The sequence below is a fragment of the Coregonus lavaretus genome, assembly GCF_964263955.1.
Source record: "Coregonus lavaretus genome assembly, chromosome: 5".
Taxonomy (NCBI): Eukaryota; Metazoa; Chordata; class Actinopteri; order Salmoniformes; family Salmonidae; genus Coregonus; species Coregonus lavaretus.
The window spans coordinates 17,196,855-17,221,993 of record NC_139992.1 but is presented as its reverse complement, the minus strand read 5'-3'; the positions used below and the strand labels follow the sequence as shown (position 1 = coordinate 17,221,993).

The window sequence follows — 25,139 nt, the reverse complement described above, 5'->3', positions numbered from 1 at the left end:
ACACCATGTAATGAAAATGTTCATAAAATATATAAGATTTCATGGACATTTTTGTTAAATTTTTACACATACACACATGACATGTCAGTTTTAGGGCATAAGCTTTTTGGAGACAGTACCGGTGTGGTTAGAAATATTGTTTACCATTTAGCATGCAGCCCCTGTATTGCTCAGATGGAAGACTTTTGTTGTGAAGCTTTTTTCAGGAAAATCTGACGACCCGGAAGTGGCGATGTAAGCAGGGTCACAGATAGAACAATGATCTTTGGCAGGGTTAGTTATAAAAAATATTGGGCTAAACTAAAGGCTAAAGCTAGCAAGTAATAAACGGGTAAATTGCATTGGGTGGGTTTCGCCGGCCTAATGTGGAATAATAAGATGTATACCTATCAATAACATAGTGGTGGAGCGGAATAGTTCCGTCTGTGAGTTGTGATTATGTAGACAGCGATGAATGAAACGAGTTGAATCACGACTGTCGCTGGACATATGATGGCGACGGAGCTGAGAGGCTTTTGGAAGCTGTTTGGGTCACTGAGACATATTTACACTTTCTCTCTTCTATTTTTGTTTGTGCATTGTCATACGTGTAAACATCAAGTCCCATCTCTGTCGGAGGTAAGTGTAGTTTATCGCTTGCTTACCAGTTGTTTTCTCGTAAGGAATCAATGAGCCACTTTGCAAGGAAGACGCTCGAGCCATGTCAATAGGGGCGTTACAGGTCGACTGTCACTATCTTAAAATTGTAGCTATTTCCTCTCGTAAAATTACATTATTAAACGTTTCATTTAATGCATGCAATTCAATGTATTCTTTACATGGAGAGCACTGTATCAAAATGATGCTAATCATGTGGTTCACTCATCGCAAGGTGTTTCTACATGATAATACAGTAGCTACTTTGCTTTCAACAATGTTTCTTCTTGTAGGTTGTCCATAAAGTATATCTGAAGTCGGAAAGATTAACCAAAAGAAGCTCTGATCAACAATTAAAGATACAAATAATTTATGATTCAAGTGTGGACAAGTAAGATTATTTCTATCCTACTATTCTCAGAGTATATAAGTGTGTTCCTGGCCTTAGTGTAAGCCAATCTCAATGATATTGTAAATACATGTTATGTCTTCTTCCAAAGGTTAACCTCAGATAAAAGAAGACTTGTGAAGGTATGTTTGTGTGAATGAGGTCAGAGCTCTTTCCCATTGACATGCAGGACAATATATATATATATATATATATATATATATATATATATATATATATATATATATATATATATATATATATATATACACACACACTACCAGTCAAAAGTTTGGACACACCTACTCATTCAAGGGTTTTTCTTTATTTTTACTATTTTTTACATTGTAGAATAATAGTGAAGACAGCAAAACTATGAAATAACACATGGAATCATGTAGGAAACAAAAAGTTTTAAACAAATCAAAATATATGTTATATTTGAGATTCTTCAAATAGCCACCCTTTGTCTTGATGACAGCTTTGCAAACTCTTGGCATTCCCTCAACCAGCTTAACCTAGAATGCTTTTCCAACAGTCTTGAAGGAGTTCCCACATATGCTGAGCACTTGTTGGCTGCTTTTCCTTAACTCTGCGGTCCGACTCATCCCAAACCATCTCAATTGGGTTGACGTCGGGGGATTGTGGAGGCCAGGTCATCTGATACAGCACTCAATCACTCTCCTTCTTGGTAAAATAGCTTTTACACAGCCTGGAAGTGTGTTGGGTCATTGTCCTGTTGAAAAACAAATGATAGTCGCACTAAGCCCAAACCAGATGGGATGGTGTATCGATGTAGAATGCTGTGGTAGCCATGCTTGTTAAGTGTACCTTGAATTCTAAATAAATCACAGACAGTGTCACCAGTAAAGCACCCCCACACCATAACACCACCTCCTCCATGCTTTACGGTGGGAAATACACATGCAGAGATCATCCGTTCACCCACACGTGTCTCACAAAGACACAGCGGTTTGAACCAAAAATCTCACATTTGACTCCAGACCAAAGGATAGATTTCCACCGGTCTAATGTCCATTGCTCGTGTTTCTTGGCCCAAGCAGGTCTCTTCTTCTTATTGGTGTCCTTTAGTAGTGGTTTCTTTGCAGCAATTCGACCATGAAGGCCTGATTCACACAGTCGATGTTGAGATGTGTCTGTGACTTGAACTCTGTAAAGCATTTATTTGGGCTGCAATTTCTGCGGCTGGTAACTCTAATGAACTTATCCTCTGCAAAAGAGGTAACTCTGGGTCTTTTATTCCTGTCATCCTCATGAGAGCCAGTTTCATCATAGAGCTTGATGTTTTTTGCGACTGCACTTGAAGAAACTTTCAAAGTTCTTGAAATGTTTCGTGTTGACTGACCTTTATGTCTTAAAGTAATGATGGACTGTCATTTCTCTTTGCTTATTTGAGCTGTTCTTGCCATAATATGGACTTGGTATTTGACCAAATAGGGCTATCTTCTGTATACCCACCCTACCTTTTCACAACACAGCTGATTGGTTCAAACGCATTAAGAAGGAAATCAATTCCACAAATTAACTTTTTAGAAGGCACTCCTGTTAATTGAAATGCATTCCAGGTGACTACCTCATGAAGCTGGTTGAGGGAATGCCAAAAGTGTTTAAAGCTGTCACCAAAGCAAAGGGTGGCTATTTGAACAATCTCAAATATAACATATATTTTGATTTGTTTAACACTTTTTTGGTTACTACATGATTCCATATGTGTTATTTCATAGTTTTGATGTCTTCACTATTATTCTAAAACTTAGAAAATAGTAAAAATAAAGAAAAACCCTGGAATGAGTAGGTGTGTCCAAACTTTTAACTGGTACTGTGTGTGTATATATACAGTGGGGGGAAAAAGTATTTAGTCAGCCACCAATTGTGCAAGTTCTCCCACTTAAAAAGATGAGAGAGGCCTGTAATTTTCATCATAGGTACACGTCAACTATGACAGACAAATTGAGATTTTTTTTCTCCAGAAAATCACTTTGTAGGATTTTTAATGAATTTATTTGCAAATTATGGTGGAAAATAAGTATTTGGTCACCTACAAACAAGCAGGATTTCTGGCTCTCACAGACCTGTAACTTCTTCTTTAAGAGGCTCCTCTGTCCTCCACTCGTTACCTGTATTAATGGCACCTGTTTGAACTTGTTATCAGTATAAAAGACACCTGTCCACAACCTCAAACAGTCACACTCCAAACTCCACTATGGCCAAGACCAAAGAGCTGTCAAAGGACACCAGAAACAAAATTGTAGACCTGCACCAGGCTGGGAAGACTGAATCTGCAATAGGTAAGCAGCTTGGTTTGAAGAAATTAACTGTGGGAGCAATTATTAGGAAATGGAAGACATACAAGACCACTGATAATCTCCCTCGATCTGGGGCTCCACGCAAGATCTCACCCCGTGGGGTCAAAATGATCACAAGAACGGTGAGCAAAAATCCCAGAACCACACGGGGGGACCTAGTGAATGACCTGCAGAGAGCTGGGACCAAAGTAACAAAGCCTACCATCAGTAACACACTACGCCGCCAGGGACTCAAATCCTGCAGTGCCAGACGTGTCCCCCTGCTTAAGCCAGTACATGTCCAGGCCCGTCTGAAGTTTGCTAGAGTGCATTTGGATGATCCAGAAGAGGATTGGGAGAATGTCAGATGAAACCAAAATATAACTTTTTGGTAAAAACTCAACTCGTTGTGTTTGGAGGACAAAGAATGCTGAGTTGCATCCAAAGAACACCATACCTACTGTGAAGCATGGGGGTGGAAACATCATGCTTTGGGGCTGTTTTTCTGCAAAGGGACCAGGACGACTGATCCGTGTAAAGGAAAGAATGAATGGGGCCATGTATCGTGAGATTTTGAGTGAAAACCTCCTTCCATCAGCAAGGGCATTGAAGATGAAACGTGGCTGGGTCTTTCAGCATGACAATGATCCCAAACACACCGCCCGGGCAACGAAGGAGTGGCTTCGTAAGAAGCATTTCAAGGTCCTGGAGTGGCCTAGCCAGTCTCCAGATCTCAACCCCATAGAAAATCTTTGGAGGGAGTTGAAAGTCTGTGTTGCCCAGCGACAGCCCCAAAACATCACTGCTCTAGAGGAGCTCTACATGGAGGAATGGGCCAAAATACCAGCAACAGTGTGTGAAAACCTTGTGAAGACTTACAGAAAACGTTTGACCTGTGTCATTACCAACAAAGGGTATATAACAAAGTATTGAGAAACTTTTGTTATTGACCAAATACTTATTTTCCACCATAATTTGCAAATAAATTAATTAAAAATCCTACAATGTGATTTTCTGGATTTTGAAAAAAAATTGTCTGTCATAGTTGACGTGTACCTATAATGAAAATTACAGGCCTCTCTCATCTTTTTAAGTGGGAGAACTTGCACAATTGGTGGCTGACTAAATACTTTTTTCCCCACTGTATGTGTGTCATGTCTATCACATCTACATGATAATCTTACCTATGTTAAGTTTTGTTGCACCAGGCTAATATTATGTTATGTGCATTCTAGCTAGCTGCTGGTTTAACAAGTACTGCCTTTTTGTTTTCTACAGGATAAACTTTTTCCACAAGCAATTGATTATTTACAGAAGGTTTTTCAGGTTCGCCGGAAAGCAGGGCCTATACTACTCAGCAGGTCGAGAGCTCACCTCCCATCACCATCCAACACAGTCCAATAACATGTCCTAATCTCAAGTAGACAATACAATAGTTTCAAGTTTGTAATTAAATTGGGGTAGTGTAGCATTTTAAGATGTTCAAGATAATCTATTTTATTGAATTGGCCTTAAACATAGCATGCTTTTCATATATTGAATATCAAAAAGAGCACACTAAGTTTACACAAGGCTCGATCAGTCAGAGGTTCAGTTGATGTATCTTTCTCTTGCATTATAAAATTGCGTGTTTCTGTTCAGACAATGTGTGACCAATCAGTATCTGAGGAAGAAAGATGACCCTCACCGCTACTGCCAGGGATCATGTGCAGACATCACAAAGTGTGGACCCGTCATTGTTCCTGAGCATCATCTGCAGGTCAGTCTACGCCACTGAGGTGTAGTGACCAGGTAGGTTGGTTGATAGACTAGTTATTAGTAATACCTATTCTATCAACCAACCTAATTAGTCAGTGTTGGTCACTGTTATTGGTCACCGTTATTACCATGTGATTTCTGGTGATGATTTGTTATTGATGAAAAATGGCATGTACATTGTCATTAGGGATGCCTGTCCTTCCGCTGTCTTCCACAATCATGTATTTTGTCCGCATACATTGCCCACTACTATCCACTACCAATACAGATAACTCATACATTGCCCACTACTATCCACATCCACTACCCATACAGACAACTCATACGCACATAGAATAAAAAAGGTTTTACCAGATATTGTTCATCCTGATCAGACAGGTTTTTTACATGGACAATATATTGGAGATAATATACGACAATTACTTGAAACAATTGAACATTATGCAACATCAAAGATACCAGGCCTGGTATTCATAGCAGATTTTGAAAAGGCGTTTGATAAAGTACGACTAGAATTTATATATAAATGCCTGGCCTACTTTAATTTAGGTTAATCTCTTCTACAATGAGTTAAAGTTATGTACAGCAACCCCAGGTGTAAAATAGTAAATAATGGTTACTTCTCAGAAAGTATTGAGCTGTTAAGAGGAGTAAAACAAGGCTGTCCGTTGTCTCCATATCTATTTATTATGGCCATCGAAATGCTAGCTATTAAAGTCAGATCCAACAAAAACATCAAAGGGTTAGAAACCTGTGGGTTAAAAACAAAAGTGTCAATGTATGCCGATGACTGAGTTCTTTTAAAAGTCCGCAATCTGGATCCCTGCATGGTCACATTGAAGATCTTGATCACTTTTTAACCTCTCTGGACTAAAACTGAATTATGACAAGAGTACCATATTATGTATTGGATCGTTAAAAGACACAATGTATACACTACCTTGTAGTTGACCAATAACATGGGCGGATGGTGAAGTAGACATACTTGGGATTCATATCTAAAAAAAATATATATGAATTTACCACAACCAATTTCGATAGAAAGTTTGCAAAAATAGATACGATTCTGCAACCATGGAGAGGTAAATACTTGTCTATTTATGGAATAATCACATTGATCCACAGCTCTGTGGAGTGTACGGCTTAAAGTGGTCCTATGGACAGATACTCCAATCTCCACTGTGGAGCTTTGCAGCTCCTTCAGAGTTATCTTTGGTCTCTTTGTTGCCTCTCTGATTAATGCCCTCCTTGCCTGGTCCGTGAGTTTTGGTGGGCGGCCCTCTCTTGGCAGGTTTGTTGTGGTGCCATATTATTTCCATTTTTATATAATGGATTTAATGGTGCTCCGTGGGATGTGCAAAGTTTCTGATATTTTTTTATAACCCAACCCTGATCTGTACTTCTCCACAACTTTGTCCCTGGCCTGTTTGGAGAGCTCCATGTTGCCGCTTGCTTGGTGGTGCCCCTTGCTTAGTGGTGTTGCAGACTCTGGGGCCTTTCAGAACAGGTGTATATATACTGAGATCATGTGACAGATCATGTGACACTTAGATTGCACACAGGTGGACTTTATTTAACTAATTATGTGACTTCTGAAGATAATTGGTTGCACCAGATCTTATTTAGGGACTTCATAGCAAAGGGGGTGAATACATATGCATGCACCACTTTTCCGTTATTAATTCTTTAGAATTCTTTGAAACAAGTTATTTTTTTCATTCCACTTCACCAATTAGGACTATTTTGTGAATGTCCATTACATGAAATGCAAATTAAAAAATCCATTTAAATTACAGGTTGTAATGCAACAAAATAAGAAAAACATCAAGGGGGATGAATACTTTTGCAAGGCACTGTAAGTTATACTTAAACCTGAACTGGTTCTCCAGTAGATTATTAAGAAAGGCTCATCCTTTGTTCAAAAATTGCATTTTTGCCTTTACAAATTCTGATTTCCGACTAATTGAAAATGAAACTTTGTTTCAAGTATCGCCCTTCTTAAACAAGCCATACAAAGCTGGTTACAATTTCAATTTCATCCTCCAGAAAAGATGCAACAAATATTATGGTTAAACTCAAATATACTGATTTGATAAAAATAAAATAGAAAACGTTCTTTATGATTATTTTTTTGAATTGTGTTAGATTTATTAATGATATTATGAATAGAAATTGTGAAGTTATGTCACATGCAGCTATCAAATATATGGGTATGTTTGCTCAATCCAAATGTACAACCAACTGATTGCAAAATTACCGCAAAGTGGAAGAGGGAGAAGGTAGGGAACTTGTTTGTCTGCCATATATTAAAGATACAAATTGGCTGAAAAGGATTGGCATAAATAGAAAAATATACCAGTTTCATTTGAGGACAGAAACACAGGTTGCAAAATAAATGGGAAGAGATTTTCGATGTACCGATTCCATGGCACATGATATATGAACTGATACAAAAAACAACACTTGATTCACTCTTCGAGTTTTTCAATTTAAATTATTATACAAAATTCTTGACACCAACAGAATGCTATATACAGTGCATTCGGAAAGTATTCAGACCCCTTGACCTTTTCCACAATTCTAAAATTGATTTAATAATTTTTTCCCCTCATCAATCTACACACAATACCACATAATGACAAAGCGAAAACATGTTTTTATACATAAATATATTTTGATTTGGTTACTACATGATTCCATACAGTGAGGGAAAAAAAGTATTTGATCCCCTGCTGATTTTGTACGTTTGCCCACTGACAAAAATGATCAGTCTATAATTTTAATGGTAGGTTTATTTGAACAGCGAGAGACAGAATAACAACAAAGAAATCCAGAAAAACGCATGTCAAAAATGTTATAAATTGATTTGCATTTTAATGAGGGAAATAAGTATTTGACCCCCTCTCCGTCAAAGATTTCTGGCTCCCAGGTGTCTTTTATACAGGTAACGAGCTGAGATTAGGAGCACACTCTTAAAGGGAGTGCTCCTAATCTCAGTTTGTTACCTGTATAAAAGACACCTGTCCACAGAAGCAATCAATCAATCAGATTCCAAACTCTCCACCATTGCCAAGACCAAAGAGCTCTCCAAGGATGTCAGGGACAAGATTGTAGACCTACACAAGGCTGGAATGGGCTACAAGACCATCGCCAAGCAGCTTGGTGAGAAGGTGACAACAGTTGGTGCGATTATTCGCAAATGGAAGAAACACAAAAGAACTGTCAATCTTCCTCTGCCTAGGGCTCCATGCAAGATCTCACCTCGTAGAGTTGCAATGAGCATGAGAACGGTGAGGAATCAGCCCAGAACTACACGGGAGGATCTTGTAAATGATCTCAAGGCAGCTGGGACCATAGTCACCAAGAAAACAATTGGTAACACACTACGCCGTGAAGGACTGAAATCCTGCAGCACCCGCAAGGTCCCCCTGCTCAAGAAAGGACATATACAGGCCCGTCTGAAGTTTGCCAATGAACATCTGAATGATTCAGAGGAGAACTGAGTGAAAGTGTTGTTGTCAGATGAGACCAAAATCAAGCTCTTTGGCATCAACTCAACTCGCCGTGTTTGGAGGAGGAGAAATGCTGCCTATGACCCCAAGAACACCATCCCCACCGTAAAACATGGAGGTGGAAACATTATGCTTTGGGGGTGTTTTTCTGCTAAGGGGACAGGACAACTTTACCGCATCAAAGGGATGATGGACGGGGCCATGTACCGTCAAATCTTGGGTGAGAACCTCCTTCCCTCAGCCAAGGCATTGAAAATGGGACGTGGATGGGTATTCCAGCATGACAATGACCCAAAACACACGGCCAAGGCAACAAAGGAGTGGCTCAAGAAGAAGCACATTAAGGTCCTGGAGTGGCCTAGCCAGTCCCCAGACCTTAATCCCATAGAAAATCTGTGGAGGGAGCTGAGGGTTCGAGTTGCCAAACGTCAGCCTCGAAACCTTAATGACTTGGAGAAGATCTGCAAAGAGGAGTGGGACAAAATCCCTCCTGAGATGTGTGCAAACCTGGTGGCCAACTACAAGAAACGTCTGACCTCTGTGATTGCCAACAAGGGTTTTGCCACCAAGTACTAAGTCATGTTTTGCAGAGGGGTCAAATACATATTTCCCTCATTAAAATGCAAATCAATTTATTAAAAAATGTACATGCATTTTTCTGGATTTTTGTTGTGGTTATTCTGTCTCTCACTGTTCAAATAAACCTACCATTAAAATTATAGACTGATCATGTCTTTGTCAGTGGGCAAACATACAAAATCAGCAGGGGATCAAATAATTTTTTCCTACACTGTATGGAATCATGTAGTAACCAAAATCAAAATAGATTTTATATTTGAGATTCTTCAAATAGTCATCCTTTGCCTTGATGACAGCTTTGCACACTCTTGGCATTCTCTCAACCAGCTTCACCTGGAAAGATTTTCCAACAGTCTTGAAGGAGTTCCCATATATGCTGAGCACTTGTTGGCTGCTTTTCCTTCACTCTGCGGTCCGACTCATCCCAAACCATTTCAATTGGGTTGACGTCGGGGGATTGTGGAGGCCAGGTCATATGATGCAGCACTCCATCACTCTCCTTCTTGGTAAAATAGCCCTTACACAGCCTGGAGGTTGTTGAAAAACAAATGATAGTCCCACTAATCCCAAACAAGATGGGATGGCGTATCGCTGCAGAATACTGTGGTAGCCATGCTGGTTAAGTGTGCCTTGAATTCTAAATAAATCACAGACAGTGTCACCAGCAAAGCACCCCCACACCACAACACCTCCTCCTCCATGCTTTACGGTGGGAATTACATATGTGGAGATCATCCGTTCACCCACATCACGTCTCACAAAGACACAGCGGTTTGAACCAAAAATCTCAAATTTGGACTCCAAACAAAAGGATAGATTTCCACCGGTCTAATGTCCATTGCTCGTGTTTCTTGGCCCAAGCAGGTCTCTTCTTCTTATTGGTGTCCTTTAGTAGTGGTTTCTTTGCAGCAATTCGACCATGAAGGCATGATTCACACTGAAGGTTCGAGTTGCCAAACGTCAGCCTCGACACCTTAATGACTTGGAGAAGATCTGCAAAGAGGAGTGGGACAAAATCCCTCCTGAGATGTGTGCAAACCTGGTGGCCAACTACAAGAAACGTCTGACCTCTGTGATTGCCAACAAGGGAAATAAGTATTTGACCCCTCTGCAAAACATTACTTAGTACTTGGTGGCAAAACCCTTGTTGGCAATCACAGAGGTCAGACGTTTCTTGTAGTTGGCCACCACGTTTGCACACGTCTCAGGAGGGATTTTGTTCCACTCCTCTTTGCACATCTTCTCCAAGTCATTAAGGTTTCGAGGCTGACGTTTGGCAACTCGAACCTTCACCTCCCTCCACAGATTTTCTATGGGATTAAGGTCTGGAGACTGGCTAGGCCACTCCAGGACCTTAATGTGCTTCTTCTTGAGCTTCTCCTTTGTTGCCTTGGTCGTGTGTTTTGGGCCATTGTCATGCTGGAATACCCATCCACGACCCATTTTCAATGCCCTGGCTGAGGGAAGGAGGTTCTCACACAAGATTTGATGGTACATGGCCCCGTCCATCGTCCCTTTGATGCGGTGAAGTTCTCCTGTCCCCTTAGCAGAAAAACACCCCCAAAGCATAATGTTTCCACCTCCATGTTTGACGGTGGGGATGGTGTTCTTGGAGTCATAGGCAGCATTCCTCCTCCTCCAAACACGGCGAGTTGAGTTGATGCCAAAGAGCTCGATTTTGGTCTCATCTGACCACAACACTTTCACCCAGTTCTCCTCTGAATCATTCAGATGTTCATTGGCAAACTTCAGACGGGCCTGTATATGTGCTTTCTTGAGCAGGGGGACCTTGCGGGCTCTGCAGGATTTCAGTCCTTCACGGCGTAGTGTGTTACCAATTGTTTTCTTGGTGACTATGGTCCCAGCTGCCTTGAGATCATTGACAAGATCCTCCCGTGTAGTTCTGGGCTGATTCCTCACTGTTCTCATGATCATTGCAACTCCACGAGGTGAGATCTTGCATGGAGCCCCAGGCCGAGGGAGATTGACAGTTATTTTGTGTTTCTTCCATTTGCGAATAATCGCACCAACTGTTGTCACCTTCTCACCAAGCTGCTTGGCGATGGTCTTGTAGCCCATTCTAGCCTTGTGTAGGTCTACAATCTTGTCCCTGACATCCTTGGAGAGCTCTTTGGTATTGGCAATGGTGGAGAGTTTGGAATCTGATTGATTGATTGCTTCTGTGGACAGGTGTCTTTTATACAGGTAACAAGCTGAGATTAGGAGCACTCCCTTTAAGAGTGTGCTCCTAATCTCAGCTCGTTACCTGTATAAAAGACACCTGGGAGCCAGAAATCTTTCTGATTGAGAGGGGGTCAAATACTTAATTCCCTCATTAAAATGCAAATCAATTTATAATGTTTTTGACATGCTTTTTTCTGGATTTAATAAACCTACCATTAAAACTATAGACTGATAATTTATTTGTCAGTGGGCAAACGTACAAAATCAGCAGGGGATCAAATACTTTTTTCCCTCACTGTATGTGTTATTTCATAGTTTTGATGTCTTCACTATTATTCTACAATATAGAAAATAGTACAAATAAAGAAAAACCCTGGAATGAGTAGGTGTGTCCAAACTTTTGACTGGTAGTGTTCATTTTAAGTACTTTAAATACAGTTTTATTTGACTTGGCCTGAAGCAATTAATACTTAAAACCTCTGTTTACATGCTCAACTGGATTTCCTCTATAGGATATCTACTCACCTGGCTTTCAATCATTGCCTTCTGCTGCTATGTTGAACAGGTCTCTCTTGCAAAAGCGATTATCTCAATGACACTAACCAAGGTTAAATGGAATGATATGCGTACCACATGCCTGCGTGGGATCGGATTCCGGCCACACCGGTCTTTACACTCTCTTCCCTCTGTCTTCCCTCTCTCTCCCTGCTTATTCCATGTATCCCTATCAATAAAATATGTATTTAAAAAAAGATGCTCAACTGGTAGGCCTATAGAAAGGTTGGCTGATGTTGGTCTTGAGTACTGTAGTTTGATTGTTATTATGTCCATCATGTGATTTTCAGTAATGCAAGGTATTTCAGGTCTTACTTGTAGATTCAGGGCTCACCTGTAAAAGAGACATGGGTCTTTAATGTGACTTTCCTGTTTAAATAAAGGTTAATTAACTCAAATGAAATAAAAATGCTATTCTATGTATGTGATTTCCAGCAATGCAAGGTGTGCAGCGAGACAGGGAGGTCGTGTGGCTCGGCAGGGCCTCTGGATGGGAAGGGGGTGGAGGGGGCTGACTTTGTCCTCTATGTCAGCGGGGTGACTACAGAACGCTGTGGACAGGAGAATATTGTGGCCTACGCTGCATACTGTCAACTGGAGTCTGAGCTGGACAGGTAAGCCTGCAACCCTATACACTTTTATTAGGGGTGTAATGGTACAGGTATTCGTACAGAACTGTTCGGTATGGGGAACCTCAGTTCGGTCCACACTGTGAACCTGAATGAATACATTAACCTCCTAAGGTCGATGTCCGTGCCCCCGCGTAAATCTAATCTGTCAGTTTAAACTAGAGATATCCGTTTTTTTTGCATTGGATGCGTCTCAATCCACTGCATCCGCCTATGTAACACTTTCATATCTGCGGTGACAGAGCTAGAGCGGTGTTTGTCAGATCATGAGACATCCCATAAATCAGTCTTCTCACAAAATTGTCTGTAGCATCCGAGCGGTTTTGCCTACAAAATATTATGACCCCTCTATGGAAAGATGAGACTCTCACAAACACGTTTTGCTCTACGACCCCCACAAGTGTCTTGGGACTCGTCTGAAGTCTGTACAGCCAATCTGCCAACTTCTGTCTGTAGCGTCCGAACAGTTTGGGCTACACACTAATATGACCCCTCTGTGTAAAGGTGAGACTCTTCCAAACACGTACATGTCGGTTGTTTTGCTCGTCTGAAGGTCCCCCAGTACCAGTCAAGTACATATGGAGACTGTTTAGTGACAACAATAAGGAGTTAAATACATGTTTAAAAAAATATATGTATATACAGTACAAGTCAAAAGTTTGGATTCACCTACTCATTCAAGGGTTTTTCTTTATTTTTACTATTTTCTACATTGTAGAATAATAGTGAAGACATCAAAACTATGAAATAACACATATGGAATCATGTAGTAACCAAAAAAGTGTTAAACAAATCAAAATATATTTTATATTTGAGATTCTTCAAATAGCCACCCTTTGCCTTGATGACAGCTTTGCACACTCTTGGCATTCTCTCAACCAGCTTCACCTGGAATGCTTTTCCAACAGTCTTAAAGGAGTTCCCACATATGCTGAGCACTTGTTGGCTGCTTTTCCTTCACTCTGCGGTCCGACTTATCCCAAACCATCTCAGTTGGGTTGAGGTCGGGAGATAGTGGAGGTCGGGAGATAGTGGAGGCCAGGTCATCTGATGCAGCACTGCATCACTCTCCTTCTTGGTAAAATAGCCCTTACACAGCCTGGAGGCGTGTTGGGTCATTGTCCTGTTGAAAAACAAATGATAGTCCCACTAAGCCCAAACCAGATGGGATGGCGTATCGCTGCAGAATACTGTGGTAGCCATGCTGGTTAAGTGTGCCTTGAATTCTAAATAAATCACAGACAGTGTCACCAGCAAAGCACCCCCACACTATAACACCCCCTCCTCCATGCTTTATCGTGGGAACTACACTTGCGGAGATCATCCATTCACCCACACCGCGTCTCACAAAGACATGGCGGTTGGAACCAAAAATCTCAAATTTGGACTCCAGACCAAAGGACAAATTTCCACCGGTCTAATGTCCATTGCTCGTGTTTCTTGGCCCAAGCAGGTCTCTTCTTCTTATTGGTGTCCTTTAGTAGTGGTTTCTTTGCAGCAATTCGACCATGAAGGCCTGATCCACACAGTCCCCTCTGAACAGTTCATGTTGAGATGCATCTGTGACTTGAACTCTGTGAAGCATTTATTTGGGCTGCAAATTCTGAGGCTGGTAACTCTAATGAACTTATCCTCTGCAGCAGAGGTAACTCTGGGTCTTCCATTCCTGTGGTGGTCCTCATGAGAGCCAGTTTCATCATAGCGCTTGATGGGTTTTGCGACTGCACTTGAAAAACCTTCAAAGTTCTTGAAATGTTCCGTATTGACTGACCTTCATGTCTTAAAGTAATGATGGACTGTCGTTTCTCTATGCTTATTTGAGCTGTTCTTGCCATAATATGGACTTGGTATTTTACCAAATAGGGCTATCTTCTGTATACCCCCCCTACCTTGTCACAACACAGCTGATTGGCTCAACCGCATTAAGAAGGAAATAAATTCCACAAATTAACTTTTAATAAGGCACACCTATTAATTGGGACTGTTGTTCCATGTGGTGAATCTGTAATTCAATGCGTTTGTATGGACTAATAGCAGTAAGGCCCAAAGTATTTTTTCATGACACTTTTTTATATATGTTTTTGATACTTCAAGGGGTCTTAAAATTATAAATCAAATAGCTAAATGTTCCTTGGTATGACGTTCTTAAAATAATTCCATATAGTTTAGTAGTACACCACCCTCCTCCCCCTGCTTAGACAGGGCTTAGATTCATGGGTTAAAAAAAACATTATTTACAAAATAAAACCCTAGTCCTATAGGCTATGCCCTAATTTTTGTTGTAGGCCTATGCCTCATGAGTAAATTTGAGCTGAAAAAAATACATGAGGCTATTCTATTAAAACGACTAGAGCTTATGCACACATTATCAAAATGAACATCTTAATTGTCGCATTTCAAACTGTCCTTTTGTGAGGCGGAGCCGGGAAGTAGTTCTGTATGATGGCGAGTGGTGGGGTCGATACACCAGAATTGGAGGATCCTCCATCATCGTTTAAATCTCAAGTTTGGTAACATTTTGGCTTCAAAGTAGATTACAATGGCGATGGACAGAGAGTTGTGGATAAAACGTTAGCAGTATGTCCCAAAGCTCAACGACAATAGCCTATGCAGCTGCCAACACCTCAAATGTTGACACATTTACACCGACATCACCCCAGTATACCGGAGCAAGATGGAAACTCTTGATAAAACAAGTTTACTGGAGAACGGAGACCAAGTAGAGACTTTTGGACAAGGTGGATAATTGTATAATATAAGGCAGTTTATTCAGAGGTAAAGATATCTGGAATCGCGTGCACGGACCCGTTCGTCAATCTCGTAGGGAGATATCTGAGAGAGCCCCGAAACAACATTGTGTGCTGACATTTTATACAATAAAATGAAGTAGGTTGATTCTAGTAGTTCTGATCTTCTGATTGGTCCTGATGAGTTGGGCGAGGTCCCCTCCAGGTTAGTATCACTGTTGCATTGGCTCTGAGTCGGGTTCTCTGTCTTCAGATGTTCAGCCTAAGAGAAGGGGATTGTGTGTGTGTGTGTGTGTGTGTGTGTGTTTGTTATCAGTGATGATGTGTGTGTGTGTGGGTGTGTGTGTGTGTCCCCTCAGGGCAAGAACTCGTGAGTTGGAAGAACTGAGAGACCTATGGCGTGGGTGTTGTCCTTAGCCACCTGCTGATAAGGCTGACAAGATAGGACTCTTGTTCATTGTATTGAATACAAAGGCCCAACACAAAATGGGTCATGCACAAGATTTTAGTCAGACCAAGCTATAACATTATATATTTACTACGACAAAACGCAATGAAACAACAACACAACATCGTCTCGCTCTGCATTCAAGCAGCCCTTCGCAGCTGATTCTTAGAGCGATAGGTAGGCTATGTTTATATATTTTGTTACAGTCTTTGGTTTATAGCCGCGGATATGCGCCCATTCTTCGTGGTTGAGAATAGGGGTTTTCTTTCAGCACCTCGTGAAAGTGCTTGAGCCACGTTACGAACTTCCTTCTTGCACCCATTTCAGCAAACAGGTAGTACTTGCTCTATATAAGCCAACCAAAGCAGAAGTTTTCAGTGAATTGGCCAATGCACCCTGTGTTGCGCTTACTTAACAGTGACAGCCCATCACATTACCCCGGAGTGGGAGGTGTACCGTGCTACAGACACGCCCCTTTTATGAGAGTCAGAAGTGCGCATCTCGCACTGAAGGAGGCAGTGCCATGGTGCATTCCCATCCAAGTGTGAAGTGGGAATTTACCACATATGACTGGGAAAAATCCACTCAACGCCCCTCACTGGTAATTACTAGTGGAAAACTTGTCTATCATCCTGAGCACCTACTTCTCCCACATGGTGACCTCTGAGGTCACCTACTAAGGAAATGGCCTCTATAACAGCATTTTCAGCCATTACTGTAAATGCAACAAGAAAACAACATTTAAAAAAAACAATCTATTCATGTGGTTTTTGAACTCTGTCATTTGTTTACATGATAGCTGTACTTTTAGTTTATGGTTGACACAGCTTGTTGGCCATTAGCCAATCAGCGTTTCTTCATGAGTTCAAATCACATGAATGCATCCAACTAGTATTTACGACTTCACAACTGGTAAATTCCCACCTCCCACATGGTTACAAACACAGCATCAGAGTCAAAACTTGAGAGGCCCAACATAACAATCTGGTAACAACAGACAATGCAAGGAACATTTTGAGTGCTGAACATTGTGAATGGCATTTCATGTTCCCGCTGTACCGAATCTGAACCTTGACCCCAAAATCGCAATACGTACCGAACCGTGGGTTTGGTGAACCGTTACACCCCTACTCTTTATACATACCTAGTTATACATACCCTTTTAGAGGTTTATGGCAGCATTTTAGGCTATTCCAGAATGCCTTAGGTAGTGATTGGGTTTGGTAGGTGACATGGTAGCTATTGGCCCCTGAATAGGTATTTTAACCCAATAACATCATAATAATGTCAGTTTCACTCTCTTTACATTTTCAGACCCATTGCTGGATATGCCAACCTGTGCCCCAATATGATATCCACCCAACCTCAGGAGTTTGAGAGCATGCTGTCAACCGTCAAACACGAAATCATACATGCCCTGGTGGGTGCATTGGAAACAATTTACATTCTATTCCTATTGGGGTGAAGCTAGTCATGAATGACTTAAATAAATAACATAATGAATCGAACCTGTCCAACACAGATTTCATTATTGATTGAGTAATGTGGTTTTATTATTTTGTTTAACGTATTTGTCCAAAAGGGTTTTTCAGCAGGGCTGTTTGCATTTTATCATGATTATAATGGCAAGCCATTGACACCTCGGTTTGCAAGTGGACTACCAGCATTCAACGAGAGGTATGTATACTTGATCATGTTTTTATAATTGTGCCGTTTGTAATAACCAGTAGGCCTAGACAATAATATAATTGTTTTTCTGTTGTGCATTGTATTTTCCCATTCATTCTGTTAACAGTTAAGACTGCTCTTGCTTTCTATTATAGTTTAGGCCTGTATCAATGGAGTGATGCAGTGATACGTAGAGTGACTCGATTATGGGACATCCGTGGTGGCGTGATGGTCCGTCATGAAGTGCATCTTCTAGTGACACCGCGTGTTGTGGTAAGAATCCTTATTTTAAGCTCCTCATTGAATCATGTATTTACATGAATTTCTTTTTGTTGATTTTCGAAATGTAACCTTTATTTAACTAGGCAAGTCAGTTAAGAACACATTTACAATGACGGCCTACCCCGGCCAAACCCTCCCCTAACCTGGACGACGCTGGGAGAATTGTGCGCCGCCCTATGTGACTCCCGATCACGGCCGGTTGTGATACAGCCCGGGATCGAACCAGGGTCTGTAGTGACGCCTCTAGCACTGAGATGCAGTGCCTTATACCGCTGCACCACTCATGGGTAGATACAGTATGTCCCTTTGTAGAGGCAATGCTGGGCTGTTCTGCGTGGTGTTATGTTGTGTTGTGCTGCGCTGCTCTGTACTGTCCTGTAATGTGGTTAATGTTTGTGTCCTGTAACCTTGCATGTGTTGGCAGGAGGAGGCGAGGAGACACTTTGGCTGTCCCATTCTGGAGGGTATGGAGCTGGAGAACCAGGGAGGGTTGGGTACTGAGCTGAACCACTGGGAGAAGAGGCTACTAGAGGTAACAGGAGGGTATGGAGCTGGAGAACCAGGGAGGGTTGGGTACTGAGCTGAGCCACTGGGAGAAGAGGCTACTAGAGGTAACAGGAGGGTATGGAGCTGGAGAACCAGGGAGGGTTGGGTACTGAGCTGAACCACTGGGAGAAGAGGCTACTAGAGGTAACAGGAGGGTATGGAGCTGGAGAACCAGGGAGGGTTGGGTACTGAGCTGAGCCACTGGGAGAAGAGGCTACTAGAGGTAACAGGAGGGTATGGAGCTGGAGAACCAGGGAGGGTTGGGTACTGAGCTGAACCACTGGGAGAAGAGGCTACTAGAGGTAACAGGAGGGTATGGAGCTGGAGAACCAGGGAGGGTTGGGTACTGAGCTGAACCACTGGGAGAAAAGGGAGGTAGAGATAACAGGAGGGCTGAAGTTTGATGGCATTGTACTGTGCTTCGTTTTTACTGTTATCTGAAATGATTCCTTTCTGTACAATATGTGTAGCCTACGTTATATCTTTACTTAGCCTACTAGAACTGATGTCTGTACTGGAATTCCTGATATAGACCTAACCACACCATAGCCTTTCACTCAGTTTCATAGTCTGTATATCTATTGTGAATTCTGCATTTCTTATTTAACTACAGTTCACTGCTCATCATCAGCACTTATATGCTCATATAGGTTCATTATTAATCTATATATGATACAAGGATGATTCTCCTGTTTGTATTAATAACAGAATGAAGCTATGACTGGATCGCACACACAAAACAGGGTGTTTTCTAGGATCACCTTGGCCATCATGGAAGACACAGGGTAAGGTTGCTGACTGTTTCAAGAAAATATGGAATACAAGAAAATAATGACTTACATTTTATGTAATTTCAAGAGCTTTGACTATTAAACAACTTGGCTATTTTTTCTTGAGCCTTAGTGTGCATTGGTGTGATTGAAAGTACTTGACTTTGACATGATTTGTATTGAAGTTCAAGAGTTTACCTGACTTGATGTACAATGTGTTCGGGTCATCTCTTTCTCTATGTAGTTGGTACAGAGCCAACTACAGCATGGCAGAGAGGCTGGACTGGGGCAAGGGCCTGGGCTGTGACTTTGTGATGAAGAGCTGTAAATTCTGGATTGAAAGGCAACGTCAGAGGTAAGGAGGTATCTAATCAGAGTTAAGGTTTCTTATTGTACACAACAGGCTGAAACATCTAAACGTCTAGGCACATGGCATGCCCCTAAACGAATTTAAAGTAGAACCAGCCGACGCACCCTGTCTCATATGTCAACATTTCTGTGCACACAAACATCTTAGAAACTCTATTAGAAATTAATTGTAACAAACAACAATAAAAACATTTAAATGAGAAATGGTGGCTCTACCTGATCCAACCCTCTGTGTGTTATTGTTTTTCAGTCGTAAAGTGGTGACCCCTTACTGTGACACGGTGCGGGCCACACCCCTCCAGCTCACCTGCAGGCAGGACCAGCTGGCTGTGGCCGTCTGCAACCTGCAGAAGTACCCTCAGGACCTACCCCTGGACTACCAGGTAAAATACTAGTCTCACAATGCCGTCCTTCAAAGTCACGAAGCCTAGAAATCGAGGCTATGACAACACACCCAGTGATAACCACATGATGCTAGCAAGAGTCTGTGTCAGAAACCTATTGGACCACTACAGAGGATTAGAAGACAAACAAAAATATTGTAAGTGTATGACACAACAATTTACTAAACACTTGCACCCAAGCAAAGTTTGTACCTATAAGACAAAAAAGGCTACAAAAACAAACAAAAAACACATATGAAATGGTCTTTATTTAAGATGTTGTTGACCAGTTGTGACCTGCATAGTACACCCCATACAGTAATTCTTGTCCACTTCCCCTCCTGCAGTACTTTGACCATATCCCTGATGTCTCTGTGAGGGACGTTGCCTCCTACGGTGGAGCTGTGGAGATCGCTGACTACTGTCCCTTCAGCCAGGAGTTCAGCTGGCACCTGAGCGGAGAGTACCAACGCAACTCCTACTGCAGGGTCCAGGAGAACCAGCCTGGTAATATCCCTTCCCTTCTTGCATTGTTCTTGCCTCTTGGTGCCTCAGACCACTGGGCCTTAGTTAATGTTGACTCACTAGAAGGTCTGCAAAATTCCGGAAACATTCCCAGGTTTTCCAGAAATCACAGTTGGATGATTCCCTGTTGGAGTGTTCCATGTTCCCTCTCTGCTTATTCCCTCCCAATTCTGGTAATCTTCCAACTGGGATTTCTGGAAAACATGAAAATTGTGTTTCCGGAAAGTTTGTCATTTTCTAACCCTACTTGCTAGTAGTCTACCTGACACATTGTTTCCAGATTCGTGGAGGAACTACGGAGCTGAGCAGTATGGTCCAGACTCCGTGTGTCTGTACCAGAAGACAGCCTTCGTCATGGAGCAGTGTACCAGGCGCATGACCTACCCTGACTGGGGAAGTGGCTGTTATAAGGTAATGCAGAATAAGTAAACAAATAAAATAGTTATCTCCATTTCAGCATCTCTGCAATCTATATTTTGTCACTTAACTTTTCCATATTATGCAAGCTATGTACTGTGGGAATCTTCTTAATGTTTACCACCTTTAAGTCTCATCCTTTTCTCATATGATCTTACAGAATCACAAATTCAGCTCAGTCTAATTTATGAGTTTTGGGTTAACAAGTAAGCCTATTATAGATGTGTGACAGGCAGATATGTAAAGTGACCCATATGAAAAACAAAATACTTAAATGTTATATTGTGGTTGTTCCAGATGTCTTGCTCTACCCAGGGTCTGACAGTATGGGTGCAGGACACTGCGTTTCAGTGTGTGCGTACCGGTCAGCTGCTGAGCGTCAGCGTGCGTGTTAATGACTGGGTCTACAACGGGGTTCTCGTCTGTCCTGCCTGCTCAGACTTATGTAGCGCCTGCCCTCTACCACAACAGCTCCCGCCCCTCAATAGTACCAGGAGAGTTTCTATTGGTGAGTTCCCCTGCCTGTCTTTCCTACCTTCCATATACATACACACATAATGGGCACACACAGAGATAATTTATATAACTAGATACATTCTATAGACCTTTTGGTACTAAGGAAGTGTTTTGGCTCTCTTCTAGATCCGTGCTCCAGTTCCTCCAGCTTAGTGGTAACTCTGAGGCTTCTACTGTTCAACCTCATCCCTCTGCTAGCTGGATTTATCCTGTGTGTGCAGAACTGACTGACTGACTGGGTGGGTGGGTGGGTGGGTGGGTGGTTGACTGACTGACTGACTGACTGACTGACTGACTGACTGACTGGGTGGGTGGGTGGGTGGTTGACTGACTGACTGACTGACTGACTGACTGACTGACTGACTGACTGACTGACTGACTGACTGACTGACTGGGTGGGTGGTTGACTGACTGACTGACTGACTGACTGGGTGGGTGGCTGACGGGCTGACTGACTGACTGACTGAAAGGTTCTCTGCCTGGGGCTGTGTCCCAGATGACACCCTATTCCCTACATAGTGCACTACCTGTGATGGGCCTATTGACTGACTGACTGACTGACTGACTGGGTGGGTGGGTGGGTGGCTGACTGACTGGGTGGGTGGGTGGGTGGGTGGTTGGCTGACTGACTGGGTGGGTGGTTGGCTGACTGACTGGGTGGGTGGGTGGCTGACTGACTGACTGGGTGGGTGGGTAGGTGACTGACTGACTGACTGGGTGGGTGGCTGACTGACTGGGTGGGTGGGTGGCTGACTGACTGACTGACTGGGTGGGTGGGTAGGTGACTGACTGACTGACTGGGTGGGTGGCTGACTGACTGGGTGGGTGGGTGGCTGACTGACAGAATAGGATTTTATCCTTGGAAAATCATCAAAGAAAAGTCAGGAAAGTTGTTTAGGAAACAATCATGTTAACCCCATCAAAGTCAGGGAAATGTTATACTTTTGAACAAGTGTTGATTTGTAAAACAAAATGCAGTGAAAAATGTCTGTTGTAAATGTCTGAAAGAAGGATTTGAACCACAATACCTTATCTGTCCAGTTTAGACACATTTCTACCACAATACCTTATCTGTCCAGTTTAGACACATTTCTACCACAATACCTTATCTGTCCAGTTTAGACACATTTCTACCACAATACCTTATCTGTCCAGTTTAGACACATTTCTACCACAATACCTTATCTGTCCAGTTTAGACATATTTCTACAACCTAGAACTTATAATTAATGTTACAGTTTTGGAACAGACAAGACCGTGGCCCATTGTCAATGACTGTTCATGAAATTGCTAGATATAATCAGTAAAAACAATACTAACCTTCATCCTGGAAAAGTCTGAGGATAGGAAAGGCATGGAAATTGGAATTGCAATTGAGTGGAAACCGTGCCATGACTGGGATTGGAGACTGTTCAGAGAGAGGAGAGAAAGAACCTATAGAGAATATTAACTGTCCCAAATGGCATCATATTTAGTGCACTACTTTTGACTAGGGCCCAAAGGGCAGTAGTGCACTATAAAGGGAATAGGGTGCCATTTGGGATGCACACACGGATAACTCAAGTGTTCATGTTCTTGATGTCCTCCTGACACACTACTTTGCCCCTTAGGGCCACTGTACTCCAGACAGTACCATCAGAACACTGGAAAGGTGTGTGCCAAGTAAGGCTACTATCAGAAAAGGGGAAAAATAAGCCATTGATTGCACTTCTCTTTATCAAATTAATGAATGAGATGCCAGTAAGCTGTAAGCAAAGTCGGAAGAAGCCATACCTCAAGAGTAGCTAGATGATCACGGTGAGGTGCCAGTGCTACTTTATGAATGACCCCCTATTCTAACACTAATACTTTATTCCCCTCACCGGGACTGTAAAATGGGGATGTTCAGTTTCCTAGTGTTGTCGTACAAGGTTTGCAACATTCTTAGACCTTACAGTATATGAAACATCTACATTTTCATCAACCCCTTTTTCAGTTACCGTTTTTATGACAAGTTGTCCGATGATTCAGCACCAATCAATGTAACAATGCAGTATTTAAATTATTTTTTTTACAGCAGGTTGTTGTTAACGTGTAGTTCTTTCCTGGTGAAAGCTCCATATCTAGTAAACTGGGAAGGTGCTCTAAAAGTTTTTGTCTCCGTTAATTTTGGGGAGGATATTAGATGTTGTTGATCATTTTGTAGATGAGGTGTGGCTGAAATGAAAATGCCTCTAAGACTATTTCACAGTATAGTAAAGTGACAGGCAGCCTAGTAGTGACAATGCTTGATGTAGATTGTAGTTGAACCTGTAGTTGAAACTTTTTTGATGATTTTCATAATTATTATTTTAGTAAGGACTAATATATTATCTAAAAAATTACATTTTACTGGTGAGGGAGGGAACAATATTGTTTGTCTCAGTGAATATGAATATAACATTTAAAGTAAAAACATGTTTTGGTTGAATTTATTATGAAGTTTAATGCCTTTAAATCCCCTGTGACGAGCCAGAGATTATGTTGAATTCCCCTTGATACCTACTGTAAATGTTGTGTGTCTGTCCAAGGTGGAAAAAATAATTGTGAACAGCCATAATGTACACCTGCTGAAGTGAATAGGACTTCTCAGTTTCAGAAACTCTCTTAGCTTCAATGTTGGTCAGGGCATTATTCCTTAGTAACTATAATGGAATAGATTTAGTAATGCAATTATATAGTACTTACACACAGTTATACAGTAGTACTTACTGCAGTATATTCAATTTAAAGTTAAAGGGATAACAAACAACAAGTACTATATGATGGTGTTATACCTCTAGCATTCCATTGACTCTGGTGTAAGCCTACTGTATTGTAATGTTGGCATATATGACTCGAGTGACTTATTTTGTCTTATTTATTTCAGTTGATATGGTATACTATTACCATATTTTAATGTTCCTCTCTTAAATGCACTGGACTATACAACATATCTTGATTAGTAAAGTGAAGTAACATCAGTTAATTTTGCTATTTAACTTGACTCTTGTAAGTTTCATGGTGCAGGGTATGGCTTTTATAAATACAGCACAATTAGCAGCATTCATATTGTCCCTCTTCTCTAAGCACTATACAGAATAATTACTAATTCATTTGACCATACAGTCGTGGTCAAAAGTTTTGAGAATGACACAAATACTAATTTTCACAAAGTCTGCTGCCTCAATTTTGATGATGGCAATTTGCGTATACTCTAGAATGTCATGAAGAGTGATCAGATGAATTGCAATTAATTGCAAAGTCCCTCTTAGCCATGAAAATGAAAAAACATTTCCACTGCATTTCAGCCCTGCCACAAAAGGACCAGCTGCCATCATGTCAGTGATTCTCTCGTTAACACAGGTGAGAGTGTTGATGAGGACAAGGCTGGAGATCACTCTGTCATGCTGATTGAGTTAGAATAACAGACTGGAAGCTTTAAAAGGAGGGTGGTGCTTGAAATCATTGTTCTTACTCTGTTAACCATGGTTACCTGCAAGGAAAGGGTTTCACAGGCAAGGATATTGCTGCTAGTAAGATTGCACCTAAATCAACCATTTTTCAGATCATCAAGGAGAGAGGTTCAATTGTTGTGAAGAAGGCATCAGGGCGCCCAAGAAAGTCCAGCAAGCGCCAGGACCATCTCCTAAAGTTGATTCAGCCGGGGGATCGGGGCACCACCAGTGCAGAGCTTGCTCAGGAATGGCAGCAGGCAGGTGTGAGTGCATCTGCACGCACAGTGAGGCGAAGACTTTTGGAGGATGGCCTGGTGTCAAGAAGGGCAGCAAAGAAGCCACTTATCTCCAGGAAAAACATCAGGGACAGACTGATATTCTGCAAAAGGTACAGGGATTGGACTGCTGAGGACTGGGGTAAAGTCATTTTCTCTGATGAATCCCCTTTCCGATTGTTTGGGGCATC

At 41.7% G+C, this 25,139-nt stretch overlaps 1 protein-coding gene across 1 annotated transcript; it reads left to right on the top strand.

Annotated features, from left to right (window-relative positions):
* Positions 1–269: 269 nt before the first annotated feature.
* Positions 270–21,451, top strand: LOC311130005 (leishmanolysin-like peptidase). Its single transcript, XM_084162597.1, has 17 exons — positions 270–618; positions 930–1,027; positions 1,137–1,167; positions 4,609–4,691; positions 4,972–5,089; positions 12,354–12,532; positions 17,057–17,162; positions 17,325–17,419; positions 17,566–17,683; positions 18,117–18,224; positions 18,947–19,023; positions 19,253–19,363; positions 19,628–19,760; positions 20,108–20,267; positions 20,566–20,696; positions 21,000–21,210; positions 21,345–21,451. The coding sequence occupies exons 1-17, from the start codon at positions 490–492 to the stop codon at positions 21,443–21,445; spliced, it is 1,989 nt and encodes a 662-aa protein (XP_084018723.1). The 5' UTR covers positions 270–489; the 3' UTR covers positions 21,446–21,451.
* Positions 21,452–25,139: the final 3,688 nt, after the last annotated feature.

Coding starts and splice junctions, on each gene's coding strand:
- LOC311130005 (XM_084162597.1), top strand. CDS start 490: ATGATGGCGACGGAGCTGAGAGGCTTTTGGAAGCTGTTTGGGTCACTG. Junction 17,420..17,565: donor CTACCAGCATTCAACGAGAG/GTATGTATACTT, acceptor TTTCTATTATAG/TTTAGGCCTGTATCAATGGA. Junction 20,697..20,999: donor GGGGAAGTGGCTGTTATAAG/GTAATGCAGAAT, acceptor TGGTTGTTCCAG/ATGTCTTGCTCTACCCAGGG.